Raw genomic sequence first — 26,646 nt, forward strand, 5'->3', positions numbered from 1 at the left:
ATAGCGATGATTGGTTACGTTCAATAGACAGCATGCACATGCTGAATGTAAACAATGCTCAATATATTGATTGTTATATATTCAGTTCAGTTCTGACTAGTATACACACACACAGAGATTTTTGACAGATCCCCATAGAAGTCAATAACAAACAATGGAAGTACTAGTCACTATTGACTAATTAACTACTATCTAGTAGTAACTAGATACCATTTCACTATTGAGTAACTAATTACTACTATCTACTGTACAAAAACATATTTAAAAAGTAACTAATAAAAATGAGCTCTTCCTTAAGAATAAGCACTAGTATCTATCTAGTAGCCTACCCAATGAAATAGATAAGCAAAAAATAAGTACTAATAGTATAAAATAGCATGCAAATGGAAACTAGTACATTTCAAGAATTAAATGTTAAAAATGCATGCCATAACTCTGACTGGCCACTTACCGTTACCAATTCTGCATTATTCATCGTGGTTAATGAAACGTCAGGAAAACTCTCCAGCGTGACGATGGCGCTAGAGGGCACATCCTTCAGTCGGAATTCTGCCCGAGGAAAACAAAACGGAAATAGCGCAATTGACGGACGGAAGTTTGTATGTTCAAGATGGCGCTGGACGGAACCGAGCAAGTAAGTGATATTTTTCTATTAAATCGTAAAATATGAACAGCAAAGTTAACTGTGTTTTATAAATCAGCATCAAATATTACATATTAGGAACCTGCTATAATTGTAATGTTTGGAAATGTAAGATAAAACGGCTGACGTTCAGACGCGTTGAAGCAGAGTTTGCTGTCTCATTGTGTCACACTCACTGAGACTGATCATAACATGGTATCACTGGTTATAACATAACATATGTTTGATGCATGTTTTGTTATAGCACGCGAAATCACTAATTAAAACAAAAGAAATACGTTATGTCTTGTGATAAGAGAAGACATCTCCGAAAATCACATACCTGAGTCTAATCATCTTCACACAGAATCGAAATCAGTTCATAACATCATAACCGAAATCTCGAAATTACTTTCGAGGCATAACATGAGAAATCTCAAATTACTGATCATAACATGTTAAATGGATCATTTCTAATAAAACGTCGTGAACAGTCACATTACTTTACCTGGCACTGACTATTATTAATATTATTGTTAATATTTTTTTACAGATGGATATTGAGGACAGTAAAGGAGGATCTGGTCTCCGACAGTATTACCTGTCTAAAATTGAGGACCTTCAGGTAAGAATTTAATCTGTAGATATTAAGGGCTTTTCTTTTATGTTTATTACGAAAATAGTGTAATTTTAAAAGAATTTACGTTAACTGGATTTAATGTTTTCAGGCACTTAATTGCATGTTATTTTCATTTTAAATGAGAATGTTTTATATTTTAAATGTGGGTAGTTTTTTTTAAGCCCAGTTAAGTATATCTATGTATTTTCATAATTATATTGTTTTAAAATATGGTTCAAATGTGTTGCTGAATGTACTAACTAGCATTTATGATAAACTAAAATATAGTTCAGTGTCATATATTTAAATATTATTGTAATTGCATGTTTGGTAATGATGAACCTAACATTTAGAACATTTAAAATATTACTTTTCAGTGATGTATCAAATAAAATGCTAATCAACAGCTTTACATGTGCTTTGTTATTCAACACATTAAAGTTCTTTAAAGCACAACAGTGATTTAAAACAAAACGAAAACTTTAAAATCTCCTTAAGCACACTTAACTGGCCTTTTATTAAATTTTTTCTACAACTAAAAAATATACTTTTGAGATCTGAAGTATACAATTAAGCACATTTCTTTTTCACATGGGTATTTTATGTCTGAATGTTCCTTTCTCTTTACTTAGTTGACAGTGAATGATAAAAGCCAAAATCTCAGACGTCTACAGGCTCAAAGGAATGAGTTAAATGCCAAGGGTAAGGCCTTTTTAACCAACTTTCTCATGAATGTCACTTTGTGGGGTTCAGTTGCATATGCCGAATAGAATATGTTAAGACTGTCACCAGTATGACATGACCTGTTTCTTTCAGTGCGCCTCCTGCGTGAGGAGCTTCAGTTGCTGCAGGAGCAGGGCTCTTATGTAGGAGAGGTGGTGAGAGCCATGGACAAGAAGAAAGTGCTGGTCAAGGTTGGACAGCCATTGTTTACTGCTTAATCACATGAGTATGATTTGTGTTGACATGTTGCAGTGCAGTTTTGTTAATAATTCGTATTTATGCTATGTTTTTAGGTGCACCCTGAAGGAAAGTTTGTGGTGGATGTGGATAAGAACATTGATATCAATGATGTAAGTGTTTTGTTTTGGATTAGCTGTTTAAACTGATGACCATGATTATGTTTTATTACGCATTTATAATCGCAATTATTAATTAAGATTATTCTGATTTGAGACATCTCTTTTTGCGTTTCCTCACAATTATTGCACTTTTACGTAAGCACAAATTAAGAGAGCGTCAGCTCGTACACAGGGTTTATTTGACCTCATCTGTTTTCTTTGTGTGTTCTTTTTAATCATAGACATTAACACGTTGTCTACTTTATAAAAACTTGAAAAACAGTAAGAAATATCTCTCAAAAGATAAAACCATAAAATTCCATTTAATCATTTATTAAGAAACTATGTTAGCATTTTTCTCTTAAAATAAAGACTTTATATTGTGGCACACTGAGGTTGCATAAGCATTCATTCAGCAACCACAATTGCAAACAATATAGTTGAGAATCATGAAAAACAATATAGTTGAGATTAATATATTGTATAAATTAGTTCATCACTTTTGCTTGCAGATTTAGTCACCACAAAAAGCATGCATGTGTGTGTGTGTATATTAGTGGTGGGCCGAGACTCTTATTTGGCGATAAAAAAAAAATATCGCCGTTAATCTATTCTCAAAGTTGGGTTGGGAGCTGGGTCTATACTAAGCAAGCTATGATGACTTTCACGTTGATATTTTATATAACCGACCGGCTGAGGCCAGCCTAAAAAGATGCTCAGGACAGTTGACGGGCCACTGCTGCGCATCGCCACGAAAGCTTATCTTTTTCACGTGTTGTTAAGCCTTGTCGATTTAAACATTAAAAACATCCAAACACAAGATTTGGAAAAGATGAACAGAGTAGCTGTTACTCGCGTGCCGTGTTTGGTGCAGAGAGAGAGAGAGAGAGCCGCGTATCACGGACAGCAACACTGAACCGAGCTCTCTAATGTATATATATATATGCCTGTATGCCTTTTATTAGAGCAGAACATCACAATTTGATTTATTTTTATTGTATTTATTTGTTTGTTTTTTTGCAGTGCGATAAGAGTGCATGTGTATGGTTGTCAAATTAAGAAGATAAAGTAAAAATGTGTCCATTTGGACGAAAAGTTCTAATTGGAGAATTTAAAATCTTAACATCTGGCAAACCCAGTATAGAATAATAAGTATTAATTTATCATAAACAGCCAAAATCTTAATGTCAAATTACAGTTTTTGCATCCTAGTTTTTACAGTCATACACAATGCCTCAGAATTTAAGAAGAGGATGCAGTTTTTGCCTGGTGGCTAATAAAATAGAAAACAAATTCAACCTTTACTGATATTGTAGCTATTTTGTATTAATGTTGATAGTAAACTAAATCCTCACTTTCAACAGGTAACTCCAAATTGCCGTGTAGCACTTCGAAATGACAGTTACACACTTCACAAAATCCTGCCAAACAAAGTTGACCCGCTCGTCTCACTGATGATGGTTGAAAAAGTGCCAGATTCGACGTATGAGATGATCGGAGGGCTGGACAAACAGATCAAAGAGATCAAGGAAGTGATTGAGCTTCCAGTCAAGCACCCAGAATTGTTTGAGGCTCTAGGAATTGCACAACCCAAGGCAAGTGATGGCATAATTAATTATTTTCAGGATTATTATTATCATTTATTATCATGTAAAAGAGTGCTACCTTTTCAATAGTTGGTCTATTGGCCTACCAGATCTGCTTCATGTTCTGTGATGTGTTGATCTGCAGGGAGTGCTGCTGTATGGACCTCCTGGAACAGGAAAGACTCTGTTAGCCAGAGCCGTGGCCCATCACACTGACTGTACCTTCATCAGAGTGTCTGGATCAGAGCTGGTGCAGAAATTCATAGGAGAAGGTTTTTATTTATTATTATTTTATTTTATTTTTTTATTTTTTTGTGTAGCCCAAAAAGAGATGTTTAGTAGAATGTTCCTACTGCTCTTTTTCTTATTATAAAAGCATATATTGACCAGAGCCTGTCATGCTCCAAAAAGCTCTGAAAGCTTTTTTTTTATTATTGTTAACATTTTTCAAAATTGTTCTGATATGTTCTGGTTTGTCTCTGTGTGTATTCCAGGAGCACGTATGGTGCGAGAGCTGTTCGTCATGGCCAGGGAACACGCGCCCTCCATCATCTTCATGGATGAGATCGACTCCATCGGCTCATCTCGGCTGGAGGGAGGATCAGGAGGAGACAGTGAGGTGCAGAGAACTATGCTGGAGCTCCTCAACCAGCTGGATGGGTTCGAGGCCACCAAGAACATCAAGGTGAGAAGCAAACATCTGTAACCTATTTGCTGATGCTTACATGAGAAGTCTCTCATCTCTGGTTTTAGAAGTTGGTAGCTTTTGATTGAAATCTTAAAGTCCATTTGGTTTTCTGTTAGAAATAAAATCTCTGTAGTTCAACATTTGAAAGAAATTTGCAACCAAAATAAAAAGTTATAAAAAAGTATTATAAATAGTGTTTCACACAGACTTATATATATATATATATATATGTATGTATGTATTGTAAATATAAAACCACAGGCTTATTGAAAATGCAAGTTCATTCTCTGCCAGCAGGAGGCGCTTAAGAAGCGGTAGAAATAGTGTTTTCTCCTATAACGGCTGTAATCAAAACAGCACTGCATTACAGGAAAGATGAAAGGAAAATGACATCAAAACTTTTCTGAAGACAGTCAGTTCCCTTCAAAGATACTTTCAAATAAAAACACACGTGCCGCGTTTTGAAACGTGCAGTGCTCGTTTATTCAATGAAGCCAAAGCATTTTGGAAAATTTATTTCTGGCTGTCAGTGTTGATATTGTGGCAGGCCGCCACAAATAAATCAATGTTTACAAATCACTGAAATACTTAATTTACCATTTAAAATGTATATCTATAATAATAAAAATAGTATTTATTATTATTATTATATTACTATTCAAATGTGATCATTTAAATAAAAAAAAACTTAAGCAGCAATTAAAAACCATTTAATGACAATTATTATTAAATGCTCTGAATGAGATTTGTTTAGAATTTAATTTTTTTTTTTTTTTTTTTTTTTTTTTTTTTATAGTCATACTAAATAGAGAGCACTAAGCATGCTTTCCTTCTTTTTTTGTCTTTTGCTGATTACATGTCCTAGTACTATATAAAGTTGTTTGCAGTTAGCACCAACTGGTCAAAGGGTATGATTACCATTGCTAGGTATGGTTACATTGCTCATTCAACTGCCTTTCCAAACATCACCAACAGGGGTGCTGTGACAAATCAAAACTACTCGATCTTCTATTAATACTTTTTCTGTGCTTGGCTCCAGTTGTATTTTTATCCTTTTCTTTAAGGAAAGTCTGAGTTTTCCTAATGTTCTTTTTCCCCTCAGGTTATCATGGCAACAAACCGTATTGACATTCTGGACTCAGCGCTTCTTCGACCAGGCCGCATTGACAGGAAGATTGAATTTCCCCCTCCTAATGAAGAGGTAGGCTGGAATTGTTATATATTTTTAAATTTTCGAATTACACCCGACTGTATTAGTCTGACTCTCTATTATTGAAAGTGTAAATGCAAGCATTAACCTTGTAGCATTATGTTGTTCTGCTCAGGCCCGTTTGGACATTCTGAAGATCCACTCCCGGAAGATGAACCTGACGCGTGGTATTAACCTGCGCAAGATTGCCGAGTTGATGCCAGGAGCGTCTGGTGCTGAGGTCAAGGTGAGGTCACAGTCTCAACCTGCGCATATTTCCAGGCATTACGTATTCAACAAGCTGACTTTATTTGTGCTTGTCTGACAGGGTGTCTGCACAGAGTCAGGGATGTATGCCCTGAGAGAGAGGAGAGTCCACGTAACCCAAGAAGATTTCGAAATGGCAGTAGCAAAGGTACTAAAATCATTTTCTTATTTGTGACCCTGGACCAGCAAATAGCCAACTTTACATTTTATGGGTCAAAATTATTGTTTTGTTTTTTTATGCTAAAAATCATTAGGAAATTAAGTAAACCATATGTCAAAGGAAAACTTATTTATTCAGCTTTCAGAGGATGTATAAATCTCAGTTTCAACAAATTGACCCTTATGACTGGTTTTGAGGTCCCGGGTCACATTTGATTGTGCCCTTGGTACAAATGATATACAAACATACCAGTTCTTATAATGGGAGAATGTTTGTTTTCACTGGATATCTCTAATTTATAATTTCCTGAATGTTTATAGGTTATGCAGAAAGACAGTGAGAAGAACATGTCCATCAAGAAACTCTGGAAGTAAACATTACTCCATAATCTGTTCTTTTTTTGTGTCTTTAAGTTGCTTTGTCACCCAAATGTATTCAGAATAAATTGATTCTCACTTCGAACTATCTGTTTTTCTTGCCACTTATTGTAAAAACACATCAGTAGAAATCCACTTACATTAACACATGTTGATTGTCACATAGACAATGTATTTTTTAAGACTAAGGACAAGAAACAAAGCGCAGAATCATTGAAGTGAAAGTAACCTCAACCTGAATTATAACTTTTTTGGAAGCTTTGTGACTACATTTGATGATTAGGAGTATGCATTCGTTATGATTTAGTTTGTTTCTGCTCTCTCTGGGGCATCATTTTTGGAATGATGCGTTTGCTGGGCTTCATATGAAAGCATCTATGCATTTATCAGAGAAGAGGAAACATTACCCTTTTTCAATTAATTGGTCTGAATTGTTTCATTAGTCCAATGCTAGTTTTATGGTAAAACATTAACTATTTGTTCTCAATGAGTTCAAAATTGTGTAAATCATTAACACTGTTCTCCAAACACATTTTTATTTCCGCATAGAGTAACAGAAATGACTTTTACTTGGATTTCAGATTTTAAAAAGGGTCAATATTGATTGCATAATAACTAAAGCATTGTGGGAAATGAAGTCTCCTTTAACCATAATGCTTAAAACTAAAAGAAATGTTCATACAATCTAAGCGATACATAATTACAATTTTTCATGGTTTAAAACTGTTATGTAATAGAAATTAAAAATTAAAGGTATTATATGAGACACCAGATGTATAACTTAGTTCAGTTGATTCTAGTTCTATTGATTTGAATTAAAAGTGCACTGGAAATGAGGTGGAATTGGAAGTCGTTGTCAGTTGTGTATGGTGTAAAGCGCTGTGTTTACAAACCCAGCCCTGGATGACGGCTGCCAGTCAGTGTCCAGCTCAAAGTCCTCTGCAGAAGTTCCAGTCACTGTTAGAAAACACGTACAGTCTTCCACTTCCCTCTGCTCTGGGTCTGATGACATAACAACGGTGAGTATATCATTTCTACAAATACTACAATGTGAAAACCTAGTACGTACTTTTACTACATAGTTTTAATTTGACATATCTAAGTTCTTGAGGGGAAAAACCCTTTCGAATAAATAGAGGTTCGGCTGTAAGGAACTTGCTTGAGGTTATGTAAAGCACATGTAGATTTAAAATGTTTGTTAAACTGTATTTGATGTCCACACCAACTCATTCATGTGTTATTTAAATTAAAATGTTAATTTTATGAAACATTTCTCCTGTGGACAGTTTATGTTCACCGACAAGCTAAAATAAAATAGAAGCCTTTTGGTCAAAAAGGTTTTTAAGATCAAGACACAAATTCAGTCATGTAGTTATTTAGTTTAAAACACTTTTTAAAAACATATTTCTGACATTTGACAACCTGAACTAAATGGGCCCTACATATTACTGTACTCTGTGTGTGTGTGTGTGTGTGTGTGTGTATATTATAATTTTTTTCCATATATAAATATATATATTTATTTTTTTACATTTATTTTTACTATTGGATCTTCACAATTGAAAATATATAGCTGCCTTTTCAATTTCAATTTTAGGATCCTTCACACAAACATTGATTTAGGATTGATATAATTTTAATAGTTTTTTTTATTAAAATATTAATTTTAGGGATGAAAATTTGCATTTGTTGGAAGTTAAGGTAACTTGTCTTGATCATTTACAGATGCACATTAATATAGCATTTTTCTCTGCAGAGATTCCTGGCCACTTCAATGGCTGATTATATGTTATATTATATCCAGTAAGTACGACATTCATAAAATCTTCATAAGATCTTTCTATACCCTAGTAAAAAAGTAATATACTTCAAATACGTTTACTTCATACTCAGTAATGTTCAAGTCTATTACTACATTTACTGACATATTGCTTAAGACTTATTGATATAAAACTTACTTTACTGGCCTACTTGTGCACAATGCACATTTATTAATATCAAGCCTTAAATGTGTTTTAATATCACTATTGATAAGGATTCTATGATCTATTAATAACATCTGTCTTTAAATGCTAAAGTGTACCTGAAGTATAGTTCCACTTTAACACAGTCACATATACTTCAGCACTACCTCCACACAGTTACAGTGCATTAAGCCCAAAATCAAACAGACTTTAGGTAGCCTATATTCCTACCAGTTTACTATAGCAGAAGTACGATTGCAGGGTGTTTTTATTAATGTTAATGTATTTGTAATATACTTCGCTTTAAATAAATGTATAGTATATTTATTTTTCACTAGGGTATGTAGGTAATAGACTGAGGTAAAGGTGGTATGTCTGATGATGTGCAGGACGTGGCTGACGCCGCTGCTGGTTCTGACTGTGAGTCTGTGCTTGCTGAAGTACTGCTGCAAAATCTGCAGTAAATTCTCAGACGCTGACTCCGATCTGGACCTGTCAACCAGCGACCATGTCTATGTGATTCCCAACCCCATTCACACGAGAGAAGAGAGAGACGAACAAGATGAGATCAGCTCTCACGATGATTCCGAGTTCACACCACCACCATATGAACTAGTGTGTCCACCACCGTCATATGAGGTAGGCCTACATGTATCTAAAAAAGCTGAACTGCTCTTAACTAGTCTACTGGCTTATTTTTGCAATATTGGGTACATTTCAGCAGGTCAGAGTTGCTCAAACCAGCTACGACCTGTTTAGGACAGCTTCAGCTAGTTTTATCTAAACAATATATCACTCTATGTATGCTGAAATGTTGTTTCAACGGTCTTCTAATACGGTTGTTGTTTTGTTTTTTTTATAGTCCAGCTTTAAATTAGATATTTCTGACGTTCGAGTGACTCCAGGCTCAGAGATGGACTCTTCCAGCATGCCACCGCCACCGTACTGCCCACCTTTGCCCACCGCATCCAGTCATCAACAATAGACACTTCTGAATATATATTTTTGTTGGTGTAATGACTAGTATTGATAACTAATTCATGTTTCATAACTGGAGTCGTGTATGTGAAAGTTCATACCAAATAGGCAGGGCTATAAGGATTTTCCCTTGAACTTGGAACTTCAGTTTTCCAGAATAATCATTCAGCACTTTCAACATCAGACAAGATAAGATGCTGCTTCGTATTAATGAGCAAATGAACCTAGGTCTGTCATACAGTTATTCAACCGTCTAAGAGCTTTACAGTTTCTACGTCAGAGATAAATCTTATCATAAGAACAAAACGTTTACTGCTTTTGTGAACCATGCGAGAGAAGGGGCTGAAATCTAACCATATTTCCATTTATCTATGTAAATCCCGAATTAGTAAAATGCCTAAAGTGGACTATTGGAATAAAATGCAACCAGATAAATTCTAAAATGATTGCTATATATTAAATATACACCTCGTGGTTAGTGCATCTGTAAAGCCAACTGCACTCATGGCGACCCGAGCTCGATTCCCGTCTCGAGGTGCTTTGCTGATCCCGTTCTCCTCACAGTAATTTCTCCTATATGAATAAAAAGGCCTAAAAATAACTTTTTTTAAATAAATGTAGCACCATGTTAAATTATGTACAATTGAAGAAATTCTTTTAGCTTCATTTTGGATATATTATTTGTTCCAGGACTGAACAGAACGGTGCTTTCATCTAATTAGGTATTGCTTTGTTTGTATTAATCATAACTTGAACTTCATAAAATACCCAAACCATTCTTTGACACACACAATGTTGAATGCAACTTCTGTAAATTATTTTGTATTGTTAAATCACTATGTGAAAAAAGTGAGGTGAGAGGAGATGTGAATACATGTATTGTGAATATTTTGAAAGGTGTTTTGAAATATCTTCAGGAAGACAGGGTCTGCTCCATGCACTTAAATGTGCTGCTGATTTTCAATAAAATATTGTATCTTCTGTCAAATTTTTGGATGACTGTGTATGCTGAATAACATTCTGTTACAGTAATTGAATAACATGATCTTTGATCCTTGGGAAGAACTGACCAATATATCCTTGTGTCTTCTACTACTGCATAGCAGTCTCTCACACAAAAGCTCACAGAAACAAAGGCAATCATGGAATAAAATAATAGGAAAATGTTTTTTTTGTCTTTCGCTATGGAAGCATATGGGTAGCATTATTCAATTTGGGATGTAATATGCAAAATGACAATGCAATATGTAAAATGACAATGTATGCTTCCATATTTCGCAAAGTATCTAGTTTTTTAATACATTTTTATTATAAATATAACTTGAAACTATATAAAAATCTATATGTGCACATACTTGTGAGGGAAAATACTTTTAAGAGCACTATATAACAATTTGGCTACTTGTCAAATGAATAAATAACTAATGATTTCAGTTGATAATATTTTATTATGTGAGGAGAGTGTGGAAGTATGAAACTAGTACAGCCACGTCATAAATCACTTTCCTGGGCAAAGGTCAATTATACAGTGTACCATCGCTATAGAAAAATATATGACTGCAGAACGCTGCGATTGATTAGTCACAGTGAAACATTTTACAATCCTTGTACTGGAATGATAAATTAATAAGTCGTGTGTGTGTGTGTGTGCGCGCACGCTTTTGTTTTTGTGACATATCAGAACACAACTCTGTATAATGACATGGGTATGACACAGGTATTACAAGAAGAGGGTGACTTATGAGGAGGACACAACCCATGTCCCCATTTTTCAAAATGCTTATAAATCATACAGACTGAGTTTTTTTTTTTTTTTTTTTTGAGAAAGTAAAAATGCACAAAGTTTCCTGTGAGGGTTAGGGTTAGATGTAGGGTTGGTGAAGGCCGATAGAGTATACAGTTTCTAAAGTATAAAAACCATTACGCCTATGGGGCGTACTTTTTACAAAAACAAACGTGTGTGTGTGTATATATACTGTGTATATATATATATATATATATATATATATATATATATATCCTTATATAATGCAAAAAGACTAATCAACTTCAAATGACATATCGTGACACATTTGTCTGTTTTCATTTTCTGAACTGAAATGGATTTTGTACTAACGAATCTTACAAGAAGTAATGCAAACGAACCAAACATGCACAGGAATATGACACGCCATAACACTCATCAAAACTAAACAATCCCTGCAAAACACTACATAATCATATAGCATTGATATATCCAACATTATTCTGAATAGCTTTATTGTAACGTAAGGGTGCTAAAACATATTCTACAGCTTCTATACAAATATACAGCCCTACACTCACAGGTATAACCAACGTACAGCACTGTACAGAACTTCTTCAGAACAAATACAGATATACAGATCAGCTTCGTTTCTTTACAAATTAATAAACTAGCTTTGTATCATCGTGTTTTTCTTGTGCAAAAATCTACAGAACAGGCAAGTTCACATAGATTACAGCAGACTCCTAGCCACTTTGAGAAATGCAGACTGAAGAAGCCAACTGCTCTCAGAAGACCCAGCTGACAGGAACCCACTGGTGGTCTGTGTTGAGTCTGTCCAGCGCCCTCCTGAGGTTGCGGTACGCTCCGTCCAGGTTGTCATTCAAAATGCTCAGGTCAAAATAGTGACTGTACGCCCTCTGGATCCTCTCACTCTCATCCACTGTTCGTTTGAGCTCTGAGTCCTAGAGAGAGATAAAATGAGAGAGACTTAAGGAATATAGTCAACATTCAAGGAACTAATCATTCTGAGAGTGTCAAGAAACAAATTACCGTCATCTGTTTAGTCACAACACCAGCCTCGATGGCAGATCTGTTCATGTCTTTCAGGACCTCAAAGTTTGGGGCTTCGATGAATACCACATATGGAAGAAACTCAGCTGTTCGCAAAACTTTGAGCGCCTGTAGGAGAACAATGAACCAAATGAAATGAGGTGATAACTGTAGAACTAAGTATTTGAATAGAATTTGTAAAATTGCCATTTAAAATACAAATAATCTGCATCAGGTATTAGTAGTATTTATATATACACATAGTCAAATTTTGTAACTAAAGTGCAATAGTTGGGTTCCAGAAGTGGAATGGACATAAGGGAGATTTATATGTCACAATTAAGCTGAATACATAGGCTTTCCTTTGATATTTGGTTTGTTAGGATAGTGGCCGAGATACAACAATGAAAATCTGGAATCTGAGGTTGCAAAAAATTTAAATATGGAGAAAATCTATTTTAAATTTAATCTCTTAATTTTGGCATAAACTACTTAGACTGGTTTTGGGGTCCAGGGTCACAAATTGTTTTATATTTCTCCAAAACACCCAAGGAGGCTTGAAGAACACAGATTTGTTGTGTTTATTGTCTTCGTGTTTGATCAGTTACAACAGTTGGACCCCTTTGTCCATATTAGTGATTTCCTGGAACATCATAAGTTATATTACTTTTGTCAGGTATATTTGGAGTTTCTGCACAAGGACGCATTACACTATGAATGTAACATACATTAAAGGGGTGGTTGACTGGGTTTTTTCTAGGCTTGATTGTGTTTACCGGGTGCAGTCTAACGTGTTCATGCTTAATTTTTTTTTAAAAACAATGTTTTTCACATATTTTTACCTTTATTCCACAACGATCTGTCCCTTCTCTTACAGGCGCCTCGAATATTTCCTGTTTTTATGAAGCCCCTCCCTCAGAAATATGCAATGGGCTGAGATTGGTCAGCTGGCTCAGTGTGTTGTCATTCGCTAAACCGCCTTGAGCGCATCTGAACATCCCGCCCCCCTCAAACTCAGAATGTGCTCAAATGACATCCTCTGTATTGCTTATCAATTTGATCCAGATTGAGACGCAGAGAATATTAATGAAGAGGATCAACCTGTGCAAGCACGGCTCTTAATGGTATGTTTATTTGTTGTTGTCTTATACTGTTAGATACACTGTTGCTTGTAAAATTCACGGCATCTTTGCTTCCAGACAGAACGTTAAAGAACGTGACACACGTTTTTGCGCCCCATATGCATCAGATGTTTAGCCAACAGTCCATGGGCGTGACATCTGAGGCTGAGACTAGGCAGTCCCCAACAACAGGTTGCCTTTCATGCAAGGTCAAAAAACACTCATTGTATTATAATATGCCATTATTCTTACCTTACTTGCTCAACGACTCTTAAACGATTCGCTCAATGATTCATTTTTCTAAACCCCTCCTTTGCGTGATGCTAATCGGCAGTAATTTGTCCGATTGGTCTCATTTTATTGTCATCATGCCTGCAATGCCTTAAAAAGCAGCATTTGTGAGCGCAGTGCTGCTTTATGTACAGCATTACCAGGGAAACTGCTATTTTTAACGCTGTAAAAGCATCACCTAGTGGCAAAGAATGAATTTGCATTTTCAATCAGACCAACACGAAAAGACTAACAAGTGGGTGGGCAATATGCTAATGTTTCATGTTGACATCAACATAAAACAGCTTGGGATTCGTTATAAAAATGACTCGTTTCAATGATTCAGAGTCGACTCTTTTTTTTTGAGAGACAATGTGTACTTTCATATTTATAACTTTGCAGGTTGTTTTAATTGACTTAGAGCTGTGTTACACACTGCTTGAAAGATAATTTTCAAAAATCCATAATAGGAGCACTTTAAAAATCTAATTTTATGCCCTTAATGTTATGGGAGTTTTTCCCTTTGGTATTGAAAACGGTATGTAATATATATATTTTTATATAGTTATTTAGATTTGTAAAAATCTAGTACTTTGTTGCTTTAAATCAAAGTTTGCATGTGTTTGAATGTTGCGATTCACATTTCCCTATGGGAAAATAAAAGGGAAAAATATTTCAGGAAGCAGCACAGTTGAAAAAGTGGCCACTAATGCCCTCTTTAGGATATTAAAGAGCACCTGCGGATTGACATCCAGAATGCAAATCTTGCCGGAGTCCACAACTTCATGAATGGAGTCGATCTTGGTGCCGTACAGGTTTGCGTCATATTCCCCGTGTTCAAGAAAACGGCCACATTTGATGTCGGTTTCCATCTCGCTGCGAGACATAAACAAGTACATCTGCCCCTCCTTCTCGTCCACCTTGGGTTTACGAGATGTGTCTGTCCAGAGGGACAAAAAGGTCTGATTAACATTCCTACTGCAAATAATCAGATGTATGTTTTATTTCTTAATTATAAAAACATTTGTAATATTTAAATGTAATTTTTGGATGGTTCTGAGTTGGTTGGTTGTTTCTGTAGGGATTGCATTACTGATAAAATATAATAATTTTAATAATAATAATAACAGTATATGTGGCCCGACTTTAATTACATCCAACATAAAGTCAATTTGAATATTTAATGAATAAATATTAAATAAAAATATTTAAGGTGTGGCACTGACATGGTGTGGTGGTTCCGTAACGGTGTGGGTCCGACACCAAAAGTTTATTTTTCAAGCTGCGGCGGCCCACACCCTGTGCTCCAATCAGAATCAGTGTCTTCCTGCGGAACGGAGGCACCTTGGCCACTTCCTCATAGATCCTCAACTCATGTCGGTCGAACTCTGGTATGGTGAAAAGATCTCATCTTTTGTTAGTCTGATTTAGTCACTATATTGAAATGTACTGTATCATTTGTCAGTTCCAGTTCAGCGTGTCAGATAAATATGGCTTTTAGTGAGGTTCCATTTACTGTATTTCCCTGAAATGGAACTGACTACAAACTCATTATACAAACAAACGACTGCCATTTATTAACATGAAACAAACTCAGAGAACTGACTTCAACAACAACATTCACAACAGAGAGCAAGAGTACTGGACAGCAGCCATCTTTACCGGCATTCTTGGTGGTCAAGTACATCATCTTCTTTTTCTTCTTACCCCCAATCCCTGCACACAGAGGCCCTGCGGACATCAGCACACATCCTGGTAGTATAAACACGCAGAATGACTCCTGTCTACTACAGGAGACACACACATCACTGTCCATTTAACCTCAGGTCATACTTATGAAATCTTTTAGATCCTTCCAAGGTAATTACTGTATAACAGCATTTGGAATAATTTGAGGATGAATAAATAAAGGCCTTTTCCTATAATTAACAGCGAAGGGATCTTCTTTATTACGTGAATCATGCTGATATTCCTCCAGGGTGCACTACTCTGTAATAATTAGGATTAAATAGGACCATTTTAATGAACCTTTAGACAAAGCATAAAAGAAAATCTTTTTTATAAGTATGCATATGTGTTTTACATTTGGTATCATATTTGATATACCAGGTTTTTATGATTCATATAGTAGGATACAGGTGAATTTGGAGCTCTTACTCAAGGAGAAAAAAAAACAGATTTCTTCAAAGAATAATATTCTATTTGGTGCATATGTCACTATTTATATCTCAAAAATATTAAAATTAAATTTTTATTTGTAATGTAAATTAATTAGTTCTTTACAACAGTGTAACGGACTACTTACATAAAATGCAAATAAATTTAATTTGTCGCTCTATATTTCTCAAAAATATGCCTTATTAAAATTACATTTATTTTGTAGAGCTCTGTAAATTTTATTGTGAGGGCAAAACATATAATGCAATGCAATACAATGATGACTGCGAGAAAAACCCTCCACAAACGCCTCACTTTTTAGATGATGCTCATGATTTTAAAAACAATTTATGATAATAAATTAAACTTAAGTTGCTTCAGTCCAAAAAAATGTTCGCTTAAAAAATATTCATACTAACAATATAAAAACTATTACAAATTTTACAGCATTATATATTATATATGAATATCTTTAGTGCCCTGTGTCCTACCTGTGCTAGATAGCTCCAGGTCTCTCTTGACAAATGCTTTTCTCTTCTCCTCTAGCAGCTGACTGGGGATCAGGCCTGCACTGCCTCCTTCCAGATGACAAGCCTGCAGGTGAGACCAGAGTCAAGGAATCACACCATACAGAGCTTAAAGATCACCAACATATATTCACACACACATGTGCACGCACCTGCCACCAGTTGGGGTCCTCCTGGTTGAAGATCTGAAGGATGTCTCCACTGCTGAATTTGAGTCCAGCTTCTTTACAGGGGATCAGGTTGTCGTGAGAGGGGTCATAGTCAAAGTGACACTTTACATAGGCCTGCAGATAGACAGACAGAGAGAGAGAGAGAGAGAGAGGGAGAGAGAGAGAGAGAGAAGAGTAAAGACATAGAAACACATGGTTTTTATTATTGAATATGTCCATCAATCTGAGTGTCATACTGACAGCCTGTTGAAAACTTTAGAGGTGTATGTCTAGCATAAATGAAAGTAGGCACATCTATCTCTACTGATTACGTATATTGTCAATGTAAATATACACTCTCTATTCAACGAAAGGCACTTTCATGTTGATTTTCAGTTTATGTTGATTTTAATACTTTTTTTCCCTGTTACATGAAGGTCAAAAAAAAAAAAAAAATATATATATATATATATATATATATATATATATATATATATATATATATATATATATATATCATGCCATAATACTAATTATTAAAAATTTATAACAACAATTTATAAAAAAAAAAATTTAAACATGAACTATGAAAAAAGTAAAATTTTACACAAAAAGATTAAACATCTCCTCATTTGTGCAATCATTTGCTTATACACACACACACACACACACACACACACACACACATAAATATTCCCAATGAAATTATGTCCCATAGAAGGGATGTTTTTCCCCAAAAGTTAGTAGACAAGAGTGTCAGTATCAGCATGAAATGAAATCTAATTTGTCTGAGGGAAAAATAAATCGATATCATTAGATATTTTATTGCCATTCAAACTGTAATCTGTCAAATTAATTGTGAAATATTATGTTCATAATTAGAAATTATAAAGTGAATACTAACCCTGGTGAAAAAGAAGTGGGCTACTCTTTAAAATGTACTGCCAAAATACACTGACAATCATTTATATTAAATAAAATAAAGGCCTACATTAAATATGATTTTTCAAATAACACACTACAGTTAAAATAATCAAATATTTACAATTGCTTTAGAATGCCAGTCAGCGCATTAAAATAAGTGCACTTCTGTAAAGAACAACAAAAGATACCTAAAACGTAATTATTTCAAATGTACTTTAGGGTAAAATATTTTAATTTGACATTATTTACAATTAATAATATAAATTACATTTTTTTTCTTTTTTTTTCGTATATACAGTATACTTTTCGATTTGAAGATTTGACGTACATACAATACAAGTAAACATTCTATATAAATAGGCACACCTCTTTGTCATGTAGATGTAGGAGGAGAAGACTTTCAGCAAACAATTCATAAAGAAACTCACATGGGTTTAAAATAACAAGCAGGCGAGTAAATTAAGATAGGATTTTTATTTTTGGTTGAACTATCCCTTCAAGAGACATTTCAGTGCCTAAAATCCTGTTGTCATGGCAACTGTAGTCACCTGCAATCCAGTGGAATGTTTCTATTATGTGCTGGAACGTCAAGACACTGAAAATATGCTTGGATTACATCATTCAGACAGTCAACAACAAGCATCTTCCACACACAACACAACACAACACATGCCAACAATACTATCTGCCAGCACAAACACCTAAAGCAGATCGCAAAAACATGAATATTCACATCATAGAAGCGTGCATCACATTAGTAACATGACACTGTGATGTCCAGTCCCATATTGGCAGCAGGCACAGGAAGCTGTTCATTTATTTTGGGATCAAATAAAGACGGAACGCACAGATGGAACGCTCTGAATATGGCACCATATGGGCAGAGAAACAGAGCTTCACTCATTTTATTCTCATTTAATAAGATGGAGATCTCAGAAAAGCAGAAGGCGGGAAAGATACGCAGTATAACACAGCTGAAAATGTGAAAGGACAGACTTGAAGATTGTCAGTGTCTCATCTCATTAGGTGAGGTGGCACAGCATCAAAAACAGGAAGGGCTATGGCACTATGCACCAAATCTCCCAGCATGCTTTGGCAGAGAGACAGGTACACGAATCCGACAGTTTGATCTCAAACATGTTGAAATAGAGGCATTTCGAATCAAGGTTATTGCAGTAGATGTTAGTTACATGTGTGTTCACATGTTTGTGTCAGCATGTGAGTAATTTGGTTCCATGACATCAGGTATTAACATCCATCTGGGTCAGATTAATGACTGACAACCTAAATGGCCAATCAAATCACTGTGACAGGTCTCGTTTTTTTACATTTTTTTTGGCAAATTCCTTTGACTGTTCTAAATACCTTTGTAATGGCACATTCATATAGAAAATATAGCAGGATGGATTCAGATTGGCTGTCAAAATCTGCTTGAAAAAAAACAATATAGTTTCTCTCTGTCTTCATGGTTATTGTTGTGGTGTGAACTGCTATTCTTTAATACGGAGTATGATTTTTAGAACTATATATTTATCATTATTTTTATAATTATCTTGCTTGGTATGAACAGGGTTTAAGGGGGGAGGGGGGTACAATGCTGTTTCATGCATTCAGAATTGTTTACACTGTTAAAGTGTTAAATTTGGATTCTCATACTAAGTATGAAAAAATTTTCAAAAAAAGAAAAAAAACTTTTTGGATGTGTGATGGAGTATTTCTTGCCAAATATCTTACTTATAATTTTGTTCTAGTTTCAGAGAGTTTTTTTCGACTGTTTCTCTTCATGACGTAGACAAGGGTGGAACTCCTTATATGGGCTTTTCTCCTGGAAACACGTGCCCGCGTACTCATTGACCAGAGTTAGAGCGAGAGCGAAATCGCACCCATCAATCGCTTCATCCGGCGGTAGCAATGCAAGGGACTTGCTCGGGAAGAATATATATCCAAAGAAGTGTGTTTTTGGTTGTAAGGGAAAGATAACTTTGTTCAGCTTCATGAAGAACCCAGTGTACTGTAAACAGTGGATACAGTTTGTTTTTCCGTGGCAGCAGAGGAGTTTCACAAATGTGTTTGTTTAAGAATGCTGGATTTGCCCATTGTTTTATACTGAAAGACGGAGCGGTCCCAGCTATAAAAAGATTCCGGTCATGATTCAGAACTGCAGACAGTAAGTGATGATCAAATGTCTGTTTTGTTTTACATTGTTTTTGGATTGTTTTTCTGAACCATTCTAGTTGTAACATTCGTCTAACATTTTTAAAACATAAATTAGAGAACATTCAAATGTAACATTTCATATTTGCAAAATAAAAAAATTGACTAATGCCTTTCTGTTGTCTTTAACATTCACATTAACAAGTAAAAAACATTTAAACATTTAAAAACTGGACATTTTAAGCATTCAGACAACATTCAGAAATAACTGGAAATTTAGGTGATAACAAGAATTTTTTTAATAGCGGTGTGCTTCATTGTAAGAATATTTAAGAACAATTTTGGATTTTAGATAGGGTAAACATCTGTGTACTAAATGCACATGGGCTTCATCAAGAGCTGTTTATGACAAGTCGAATGTCTGACTTGACTGTGAAACTTAGGTAGATTTTCCCTTTTATTTTCTCGTCTTCTACCATTATAATTAGTGTTTCAACATAATAACCTGATATACAAGCTTGTGATTTCTGATTTATTCCAAATCATTAGGTACATCAGCAAGTGAGCTGACTCATATTATCATGTTTTTGTTTGATGGCCAAATATAGAAAAGTGGTAAAGTAACGGCTGTTTACACCTGGAAGTACAGTACAGTTTCTCAAATGTGTCGTGTGACCACTTGTATTGTGATTGCATTGAAGGTCTCCGAACATTTATTAACAGTCACTATGTTTTGTTGGTTATAGATCAAAAATAGATCTGAATTTTGCTCACCCGTCGTGGTGTGTGTGGTTCTTGGTAACTGGGGAGGATTTTGAGGACCACGCTGCCGCTGGACTCTTTTAGCATGTTCTGAAGTACCTTCGGGTCACTCCCCACCTCTTGTCCATTCACCTCTTTGATGATGTCACCCACATGCAGCAGGGCCTGCTGATCTATCATGCCTCCGTGCAGGATCCGAGCAATCACCAGCTCCCCACCCTCCACCCGAAATGTCACACCCTGGTAGAGTGAAAAGAATGTGATTCAAACAACATCATGTTCAAATGTAACATTTTCATATTTGCAAAATAAAAAATTGAATGATGCCTTTCTATTGTCTTTAACATTCAGATTACAAAGTAAAAAACACTTTTTAAACATTTAAAAACTGGACATTTTAAGCATTAAGACAACATTCAGAAATAACTTATTAATAGTTAGTAAGGTAGTTGTTAAATTTAGGTATGAAGTAGGAATAATGGATCTAAAGTAAAGTCATGCAGAATAAGGCACTAATAATTTTTATTTATTTATATAAAAATATATACATAAAACTATAATTATTATATTTACAATGATTGGCTTTGTCACTGTTATTTTAGTATACCTTCTATAATAATATAGTTTTTATTAATATTTAGAATTAGATAAAATTTTTATCGTTTCTTTTTATACTTTATTCCTTATGCTTATAATTAAAATCCCATAATAATTGTAGTTTTTCTTTTTTTTCAGTTTTAGTTTTTATTTATTTTCGGTTAGTCATTTTTGAACTTCAACTTATTTCAGTTAGTTGCCAAGGCAGCATTTTTAATTTTTTTCTTTTAGTTTTTAATCTTATATTCATATTTATATTTTGTTTCAGCTTTATTTCATTTAACAATGCATTGTTTTTAACTGATTTAGTTAATAATAATAACCCTGGCCCATGTACCTGGCCATGTTTCACTGTGTACAATATGTACAATATCTATTTTATGAAGGGTAAATCATTCCTCACTTAATTAAATATTCAGTTTCAGTTCAATTTAACTACAAAGCACTTCTCACATGTCATGCAGGTATAAAAACAGAATAAAAACAAATAACAGCAAACAGCCATTTTTCTGCAGTTCAGGTCTCACCAAGTGCTCTCCAGACACTTTGCGGATGCCCACCATCCTGACAGCATCCGGAGGCACAGGCTGGTTGTTGAATGCAGGGTCCATAAATGCACAGGGGCTGGGAGGTGGAGTCTCATAGCTTTTGGAAGCTACAGAGTCATGTGTTTCAAGTAAAGACTGTAGAAAATAAAACAGGCATTGAAAGATATTTAAAAAATTTTTGAAAGATATTTTATATTTTTTTATTTTTTGCTCAACTGTTTCTGCTTGTACCTGAAAATGCGGCTCTTTGAGGATACAGGCGAGCTCATTTGCTGCCTGACTGTGAGATGTGAGAGTGGTGAGGTCTCTCAGGATATCCTGCACTAACTCCACATTATTGTCCCTCACCGCCTCCAGCTTCGGCTCTTCATAGTGCTCACGAGACTGCACGCCCAAAATATGGGGGGAAAACATGAATTTGCATGAACATGAGGGTGGGTAGATAAGGTCTGAATTTTCACATGACCTCTCAAGGTGTGATTTGATTGGACAGACCAAATTCAGACATGAATGATTTTTGCCATTGTGGTGAACATTTTTAAAACATTATGAATTTTTAATAGCTTTAACACAGGTAAAGTTGAACTAAATGAGTTGAGCTACTAACTACTGTACATTTTTCAGTAGCTTTTCTAGTTTTTCTAGAAATTATGGAAGCCAGCAGACAGAGTCCATGGTGAAGAAGGGCTGACGACTCTAGGGAGCCAGCCAACAGCGGCGGAGGAGGTGGCAGAGGAACCTATGGTGGAGACGAAGAGCCCATGAGCCAGGGTAATGAGAAAGATCCAGAGGGCCAAGGTGGAATAAATTACTCAGGCGACTGAGGTGGAGTCAGGGGTCTGGAAGGCCGCAGTGGAGCCAGAGCGACAGAGGAGCAAGGTTGAGCTGAAGGGAAGACGATCCAGACAGAGCCAAAGAGGGGAGGCACAGCCGGAGAGGTGGAGTCCTGAGGTGACAGATGGTTGACAACAGATCAAGGCGGGGCCGTAGGGACGAGGAAGTCTGGCGGAGCCAGTGGACAGTCGGGCCATGGCAAAGAGGTGGGAGCTAGGAGCCATGCTGGAGTCGTTAGGTCAAAGGATCAAGGTGGAGTCCTGGACTCAAAGGCTGAAGATAGGGGAACCTCCAGCCACGACACCGATGGAGACTGGCAGACCTTCGATGATCCCACTGCACAGATGGTGGGCTAAGGGTGAGAAGAGGGGCTGCCAGATGACAGCAGGGGAGGAGGCAGGAATGGACGGACTGGTGGCTGGGCATTTGTGAGTATCCAAGCTCTCAGTGCTGTACTCCAGAATAAAAGCCCTTCCTGCGCTGCCCTTGGGAACAGAATCTCTCTCCTGCCTGGAAATGGGGACACAAGTCTTGTCGTGGGGTGGACTCGGGAACAGAACCACTTTCTGGACCGGGCATGGGAACAAAAGCCCTCTCCACGCTATACTCGGGAATGGGAGCCTTGTCTTCGGCAAACTCAGGAACAGGAGTGCTCTCTGGCCTGGATATGGGAACAGGAGCCTTCTCAGTGCTTAATGTGGGAGAAGGAACCCTCTCTTGGCTGAACTCAGGAACTGAGGCCCTCCCTGAGCCATACGTGGGAACCGCAGTCCTCCTTGGGCTAAACTCAGGATCTGAGGTTTTTCCTGGGCCAGATGTGGGAATAGCAGCCCTCTCTGGGCTGGACTCGGGAACTGAGGGCCTTCTTGGGACATACGTGGGAACTGCAGCCCTCTCTGGGCTGGAAACGGAAAAAAGAGCCCTCTCGGGGCTAGCTCTCGGGCACTGAGGCCCTCCCTGGGCCCTCCCAGATGTTGGAACAGGACTGACAGAGGGCTCCTACGAAGGAAGGAGGAGAGGGTTCAAGTCTGTCCATAAATCCAGTTCGGGATCTTATTCCGCTTTCCACATACCCAGATCCACAAAAAGCTCACCCTCATCCATGGTGCAGTGGGCAGAGCTCCTCTCGGCGATCTCGCTGTCCACTGCTATTTTCCTCGTGGCAGCCATTGTAGCTGGCTCTTGCACCTGGTCAGACATCATAAGCAGCTCTGGCTCCATGGCAATCCTCAACTCTGTAGCCCAATACTACTATGGTTCATCAGGTGCAGCAGGCTTGGGCTCTCCGTCATTGATGGGCTAGGCTTTAGCTCCGCGCAGTGAGGTGAAGGTGAGCTGGGCTTTGGGTCTGGAGTGAAACTGGCGAGATCATCCTTGGAACAGGTGGTGAACGGCCATGCCAATATCCAATCCAAAAAGACTGCAAAATCATCTTTGTACAATGGCAGAGCAAAATATCCATATTCAAAACATAATAATCAATTTAATCTTGCTTGCACTCACTGTTGTAAATGGAAGCAGTTATGGGTGGATGATGTATGAGTTTGGCTTTGCGCATGCGCCGCTCAGAAGTGATGCACACGGAATGCAGCAGAGAGATTAAACAAAACAAGACAAACATTGAACATGGAACTCGAGCTGCGTCGAGTGCTTTTGGGGAACGCCTTTGGCAAGAACAACTCTGAATATCGTGTGCAATCAGTTCAATGGAAGAGCGTGACGTCACAGACGGGGTGACGTAGCGACCAGGAAGCTATAAAGGCACGTGCCACGCAGCTGGCCTCAGCTTCGCGTCTTTCAGCAAGCGCTCTGTGTGTGCATGTTCATAAGTCTGTCTTGTAAGTCTTATTTACTGTTGTCTGTCCAGTATTATTAGACTAAGATGCCTAAGTCTAAAGCGAAGACCAGACATTTGAAGGGCGAAACCAAATCGCACTATAAACTGTGTGTTCCTCCATGCCAGCGCTACATCACGGCTGGAGACAAACATGATTTATGTGTGGTTTGCCTGGGGTCGAAGCACGCTGAGTCGGCTCTCGAGGGAGACAGTTGGTAGGGATTCGCCACCCCTTTCACTCCAGTATGAGGATCTGCTGGAGGTGGTTACTCGCGCAGTCGAGAAGTTAAAAATAGACTGGCCCCCAGAGAAAAAACATGAACCGCAGAGAAGTAAACTCGATGAGCGGTATCTCAGGCCCAGACAACCACCTCCAGCCCGGAGCATTCCCTTTTTTCCCAACCTCCACGATGAAATAGCGAGGTCGTGGAAACGACCCACGAGCGTCCCTCCCAGTTATTTCCGCCCGTGAGCTTAGCGGAGCTGGGAAGCTCGCCTCCCCTTTGGGGGCCTCTTACACCAGAGATCAATCTCGAGAGACTGATTCCCTTAGTACATTTTCGAGCAGCGTGGAAACTTCTGCCAAATGTATCTCAATGGGTCCTGCACACAGTAGAAAGAGGCTATGCTATTCAATTCGGCCGTCCACCGCCGAGATTCAATGGGGTTACACCGACAGTCGTCGGCCCCCAGCAGGCTCTGGTTATGGAACAAGAAGTGAATATCCTATTAAGGAAGGAGGCCATCGAGGTGGTCCCTACTCTAGACAGGGAATCCGGGTTCTACAGCCGGTATTTCATAGTTCCAAAGAAGGATGGGGGGGTTGCGTCCGATCTTAGACCTACGTCAGTTAAACCTCTCAGTTATGTCACTGAAGTTCAAAATGCTTACTGTCAAACAGGTTGTAGCTCAAATCAGATCCGAGGACTGGTTTGTCACGATAGATCTCAAAGATGCATACTTCCACATATCCATCCTTCCACAACACCGTAAGTTTCTAAGGTTCGCTTTCGGGGGCAAAGCTTATCAATATCGAGTACTTCCATTCGGCCTTGCACTCTCACCCCGCATGTTCACGAAATGTGTAGATGCGGCTCTGGTACCCCTCCGTATGCAGGGCATCTGCATTCTAAATTATATCGACGATTGGTTGATTCTAGCTCAATCAGAGCAGATGGCGGTTCGACATCGAGGTGTCGTTCTCGCCCATATGGGGGAGCTGGGTTTGAGACTGAATGCCAAGAAGAGTGTACTTTCTCCAGTTCAGAGAACCACCTATCTAGGCGTAGTATGGGATTCGACCACGATGCAGGCACGTATGTCTCCTGCTCGGATCGAGTCGATCCTCACATCAGTCAAGAGAGTCAGAGAAGGCCAGTCACTCACTGGGAAGCAGTTTCAGAGACTGTTAGGGCTCATGGCAGCTGCGTCCAACGTGATACCTTTTGGTCTCCTGCACATGAGGCCCCTTCAGTGGTGGCTCAAGACCAAGGGGTTTTCCCTGAGGGGAAATCCTTTCCGAACTATTCAGGGCACGCGGCGATGCCTTCGTGCCTTAGACATATGGAAGAAACCTTGGTTCTTGAATCAGGGCCCGGTGTTGGGAGCTCTTGGTTGCCGTGTAACGCTAGCGACAGATGCGTCCCTCACCGGTTGGGGTGCGGTCATGAGTGGCCACCCTGCCCGCGGTCTGTGGAGCGGTCGCCATCTGACATGGCACATCAATTGTCTAGAAATGCTAGCAGTAAATCGAGCTTTAAAATATTTCCTCCCAGACCTGAGAGGCTGTCATGTGTTAGTGCGCACCGACAACACAGCGGTAGTCTCTTATGTCAATCACCAGGGGGGTCTGCGTTCACGCCCCTTGTACAAGCTGGTGTACCAGATCCTCCTGTGGTCCCAGGGCAAACTCCTCTCGCTAAGAGCAGAGTATATTCCTGGGCGATTGAATGTGGGAGCAGACATGCTGTCGAGACAGGGGCCGAGGCCAGGGGAATGGATGCTTCATCCCGAGGTGGTGAAGCAGATATGGCAAATATTTGGCAAAGCTCAGGTGGACCTCTTCGCGACTCGAGAGACATTGCAATGTCCCCTCTGGTTCTCTCTAGTTCACCCAGCTCCACTGGGACTAGATGCCATGGCACAGACTTGGCCGAGGCTTCGTCTGTATGCCTTTCCCCCCATCGCTCTGCTCCTGGGAGATCTGGCGAAAGTATGCCGGGACGGGGTCAGTCTGTTGTTAGTAGCCCCATTCTGGCCGGGCCGAGTATGGTTCGCAGATCTGATTTCTCTCCTCGACGGCTCTCCATGGCAGATTCCGATCAGGACAGATCTACTCTCTCAGGCGCAGGGCAAAATAATTCACCCTCGCTCGGAGTGGTGGAAGCTGTGTGTGTGGCCCCTGAGGGGGCACATCTGTTAGCAGCTGGTCTCTCAACCGAGGTTGTTGAGACCCTAC

At 38.1% G+C, this 26,646-nt stretch overlaps 2 protein-coding genes across 8 annotated transcripts in view; one reads left to right on the forward strand and one right to left on the reverse strand.

The window, feature by feature from the left end:
- The first annotated feature begins 538 nt into the window (after positions 1-538).
- Positions 539-6,654, forward strand: LOC113111908 (26S proteasome regulatory subunit 8). Its single transcript, XM_026277102.1, has 12 exons — positions 539-634; positions 1,176-1,247; positions 1,874-1,943; positions 2,058-2,155; positions 2,258-2,314; positions 3,667-3,897; positions 4,034-4,160; positions 4,383-4,573; positions 5,679-5,777; positions 5,902-6,012; positions 6,094-6,180; positions 6,513-6,654. Exons 1-12 carry the CDS (start codon positions 602-604, stop codon positions 6,564-6,566), a joined length of 1,230 nt encoding a protein of 409 aa, XP_026132887.1. The 5' UTR covers positions 539-601; the 3' UTR covers positions 6,567-6,654.
- A 5,097-nt stretch (positions 6,655-11,751) lies between these two features.
- LOC113111909 (MAGUK p55 subfamily member 2-like) overlaps positions 11,752-26,646 on the reverse strand; it is a 52,499-nt gene continuing 37,604 nt past the window's right edge. For 6 of the 7 annotated variants that reach the window (XM_026277106.1, XM_026277108.1, XM_026277107.1 and 3 more), the window contains 10 exons: positions 21,749-21,901; positions 21,497-21,652; positions 20,385-20,612; positions 16,536-16,667; positions 16,348-16,450; positions 15,362-15,430; positions 14,926-15,087; positions 14,437-14,639; positions 12,309-12,437; positions 11,752-12,220 (listed from right to left, as the gene is read on the reverse strand). In XM_026277106.1, the coding sequence (XP_026132891.1) occupies positions 12,044-12,220; positions 12,309-12,437; positions 14,437-14,639; positions 14,926-15,087; positions 15,362-15,430; positions 16,348-16,450; positions 16,536-16,667; positions 20,385-20,612; positions 21,497-21,652; positions 21,749-21,901 (1,512 nt within the window). In that variant the 3' untranslated portion in view covers positions 11,752-12,043. The remainder of the gene's footprint in view (positions 12,221-12,308; positions 12,438-14,436; positions 14,640-14,925; positions 15,088-15,361; positions 15,431-16,347; positions 16,451-16,535; positions 16,668-20,384; positions 20,613-21,496; positions 21,653-21,748; positions 21,902-26,646) is intronic. The other variant, XM_026277105.1, reaches the window with a different exon arrangement.

Source organism: Carassius auratus, chromosome 12 (assembly GCF_003368295.1).
Source record: "Carassius auratus strain Wakin chromosome 12, ASM336829v1, whole genome shotgun sequence".
NCBI lineage: Eukaryota > Metazoa > Chordata > Actinopteri > Cypriniformes > Cyprinidae > Carassius > Carassius auratus.

Coding starts and splice junctions, on each gene's coding strand:
- LOC113111908 (XM_026277102.1), top strand. CDS start 602: ATGTTCAAGATGGCGCTGGACGGAACCGAGCAA. Junction 6,013..6,093: donor CGTCTGGTGCTGAGGTCAAG/GTGAGGTCACAG, acceptor CTTGTCTGACAG/GGTGTCTGCACAGAGTCAGG. Junction 6,181..6,512: donor TCGAAATGGCAGTAGCAAAG/GTACTAAAATCA, acceptor GAATGTTTATAG/GTTATGCAGAAAGACAGTGA.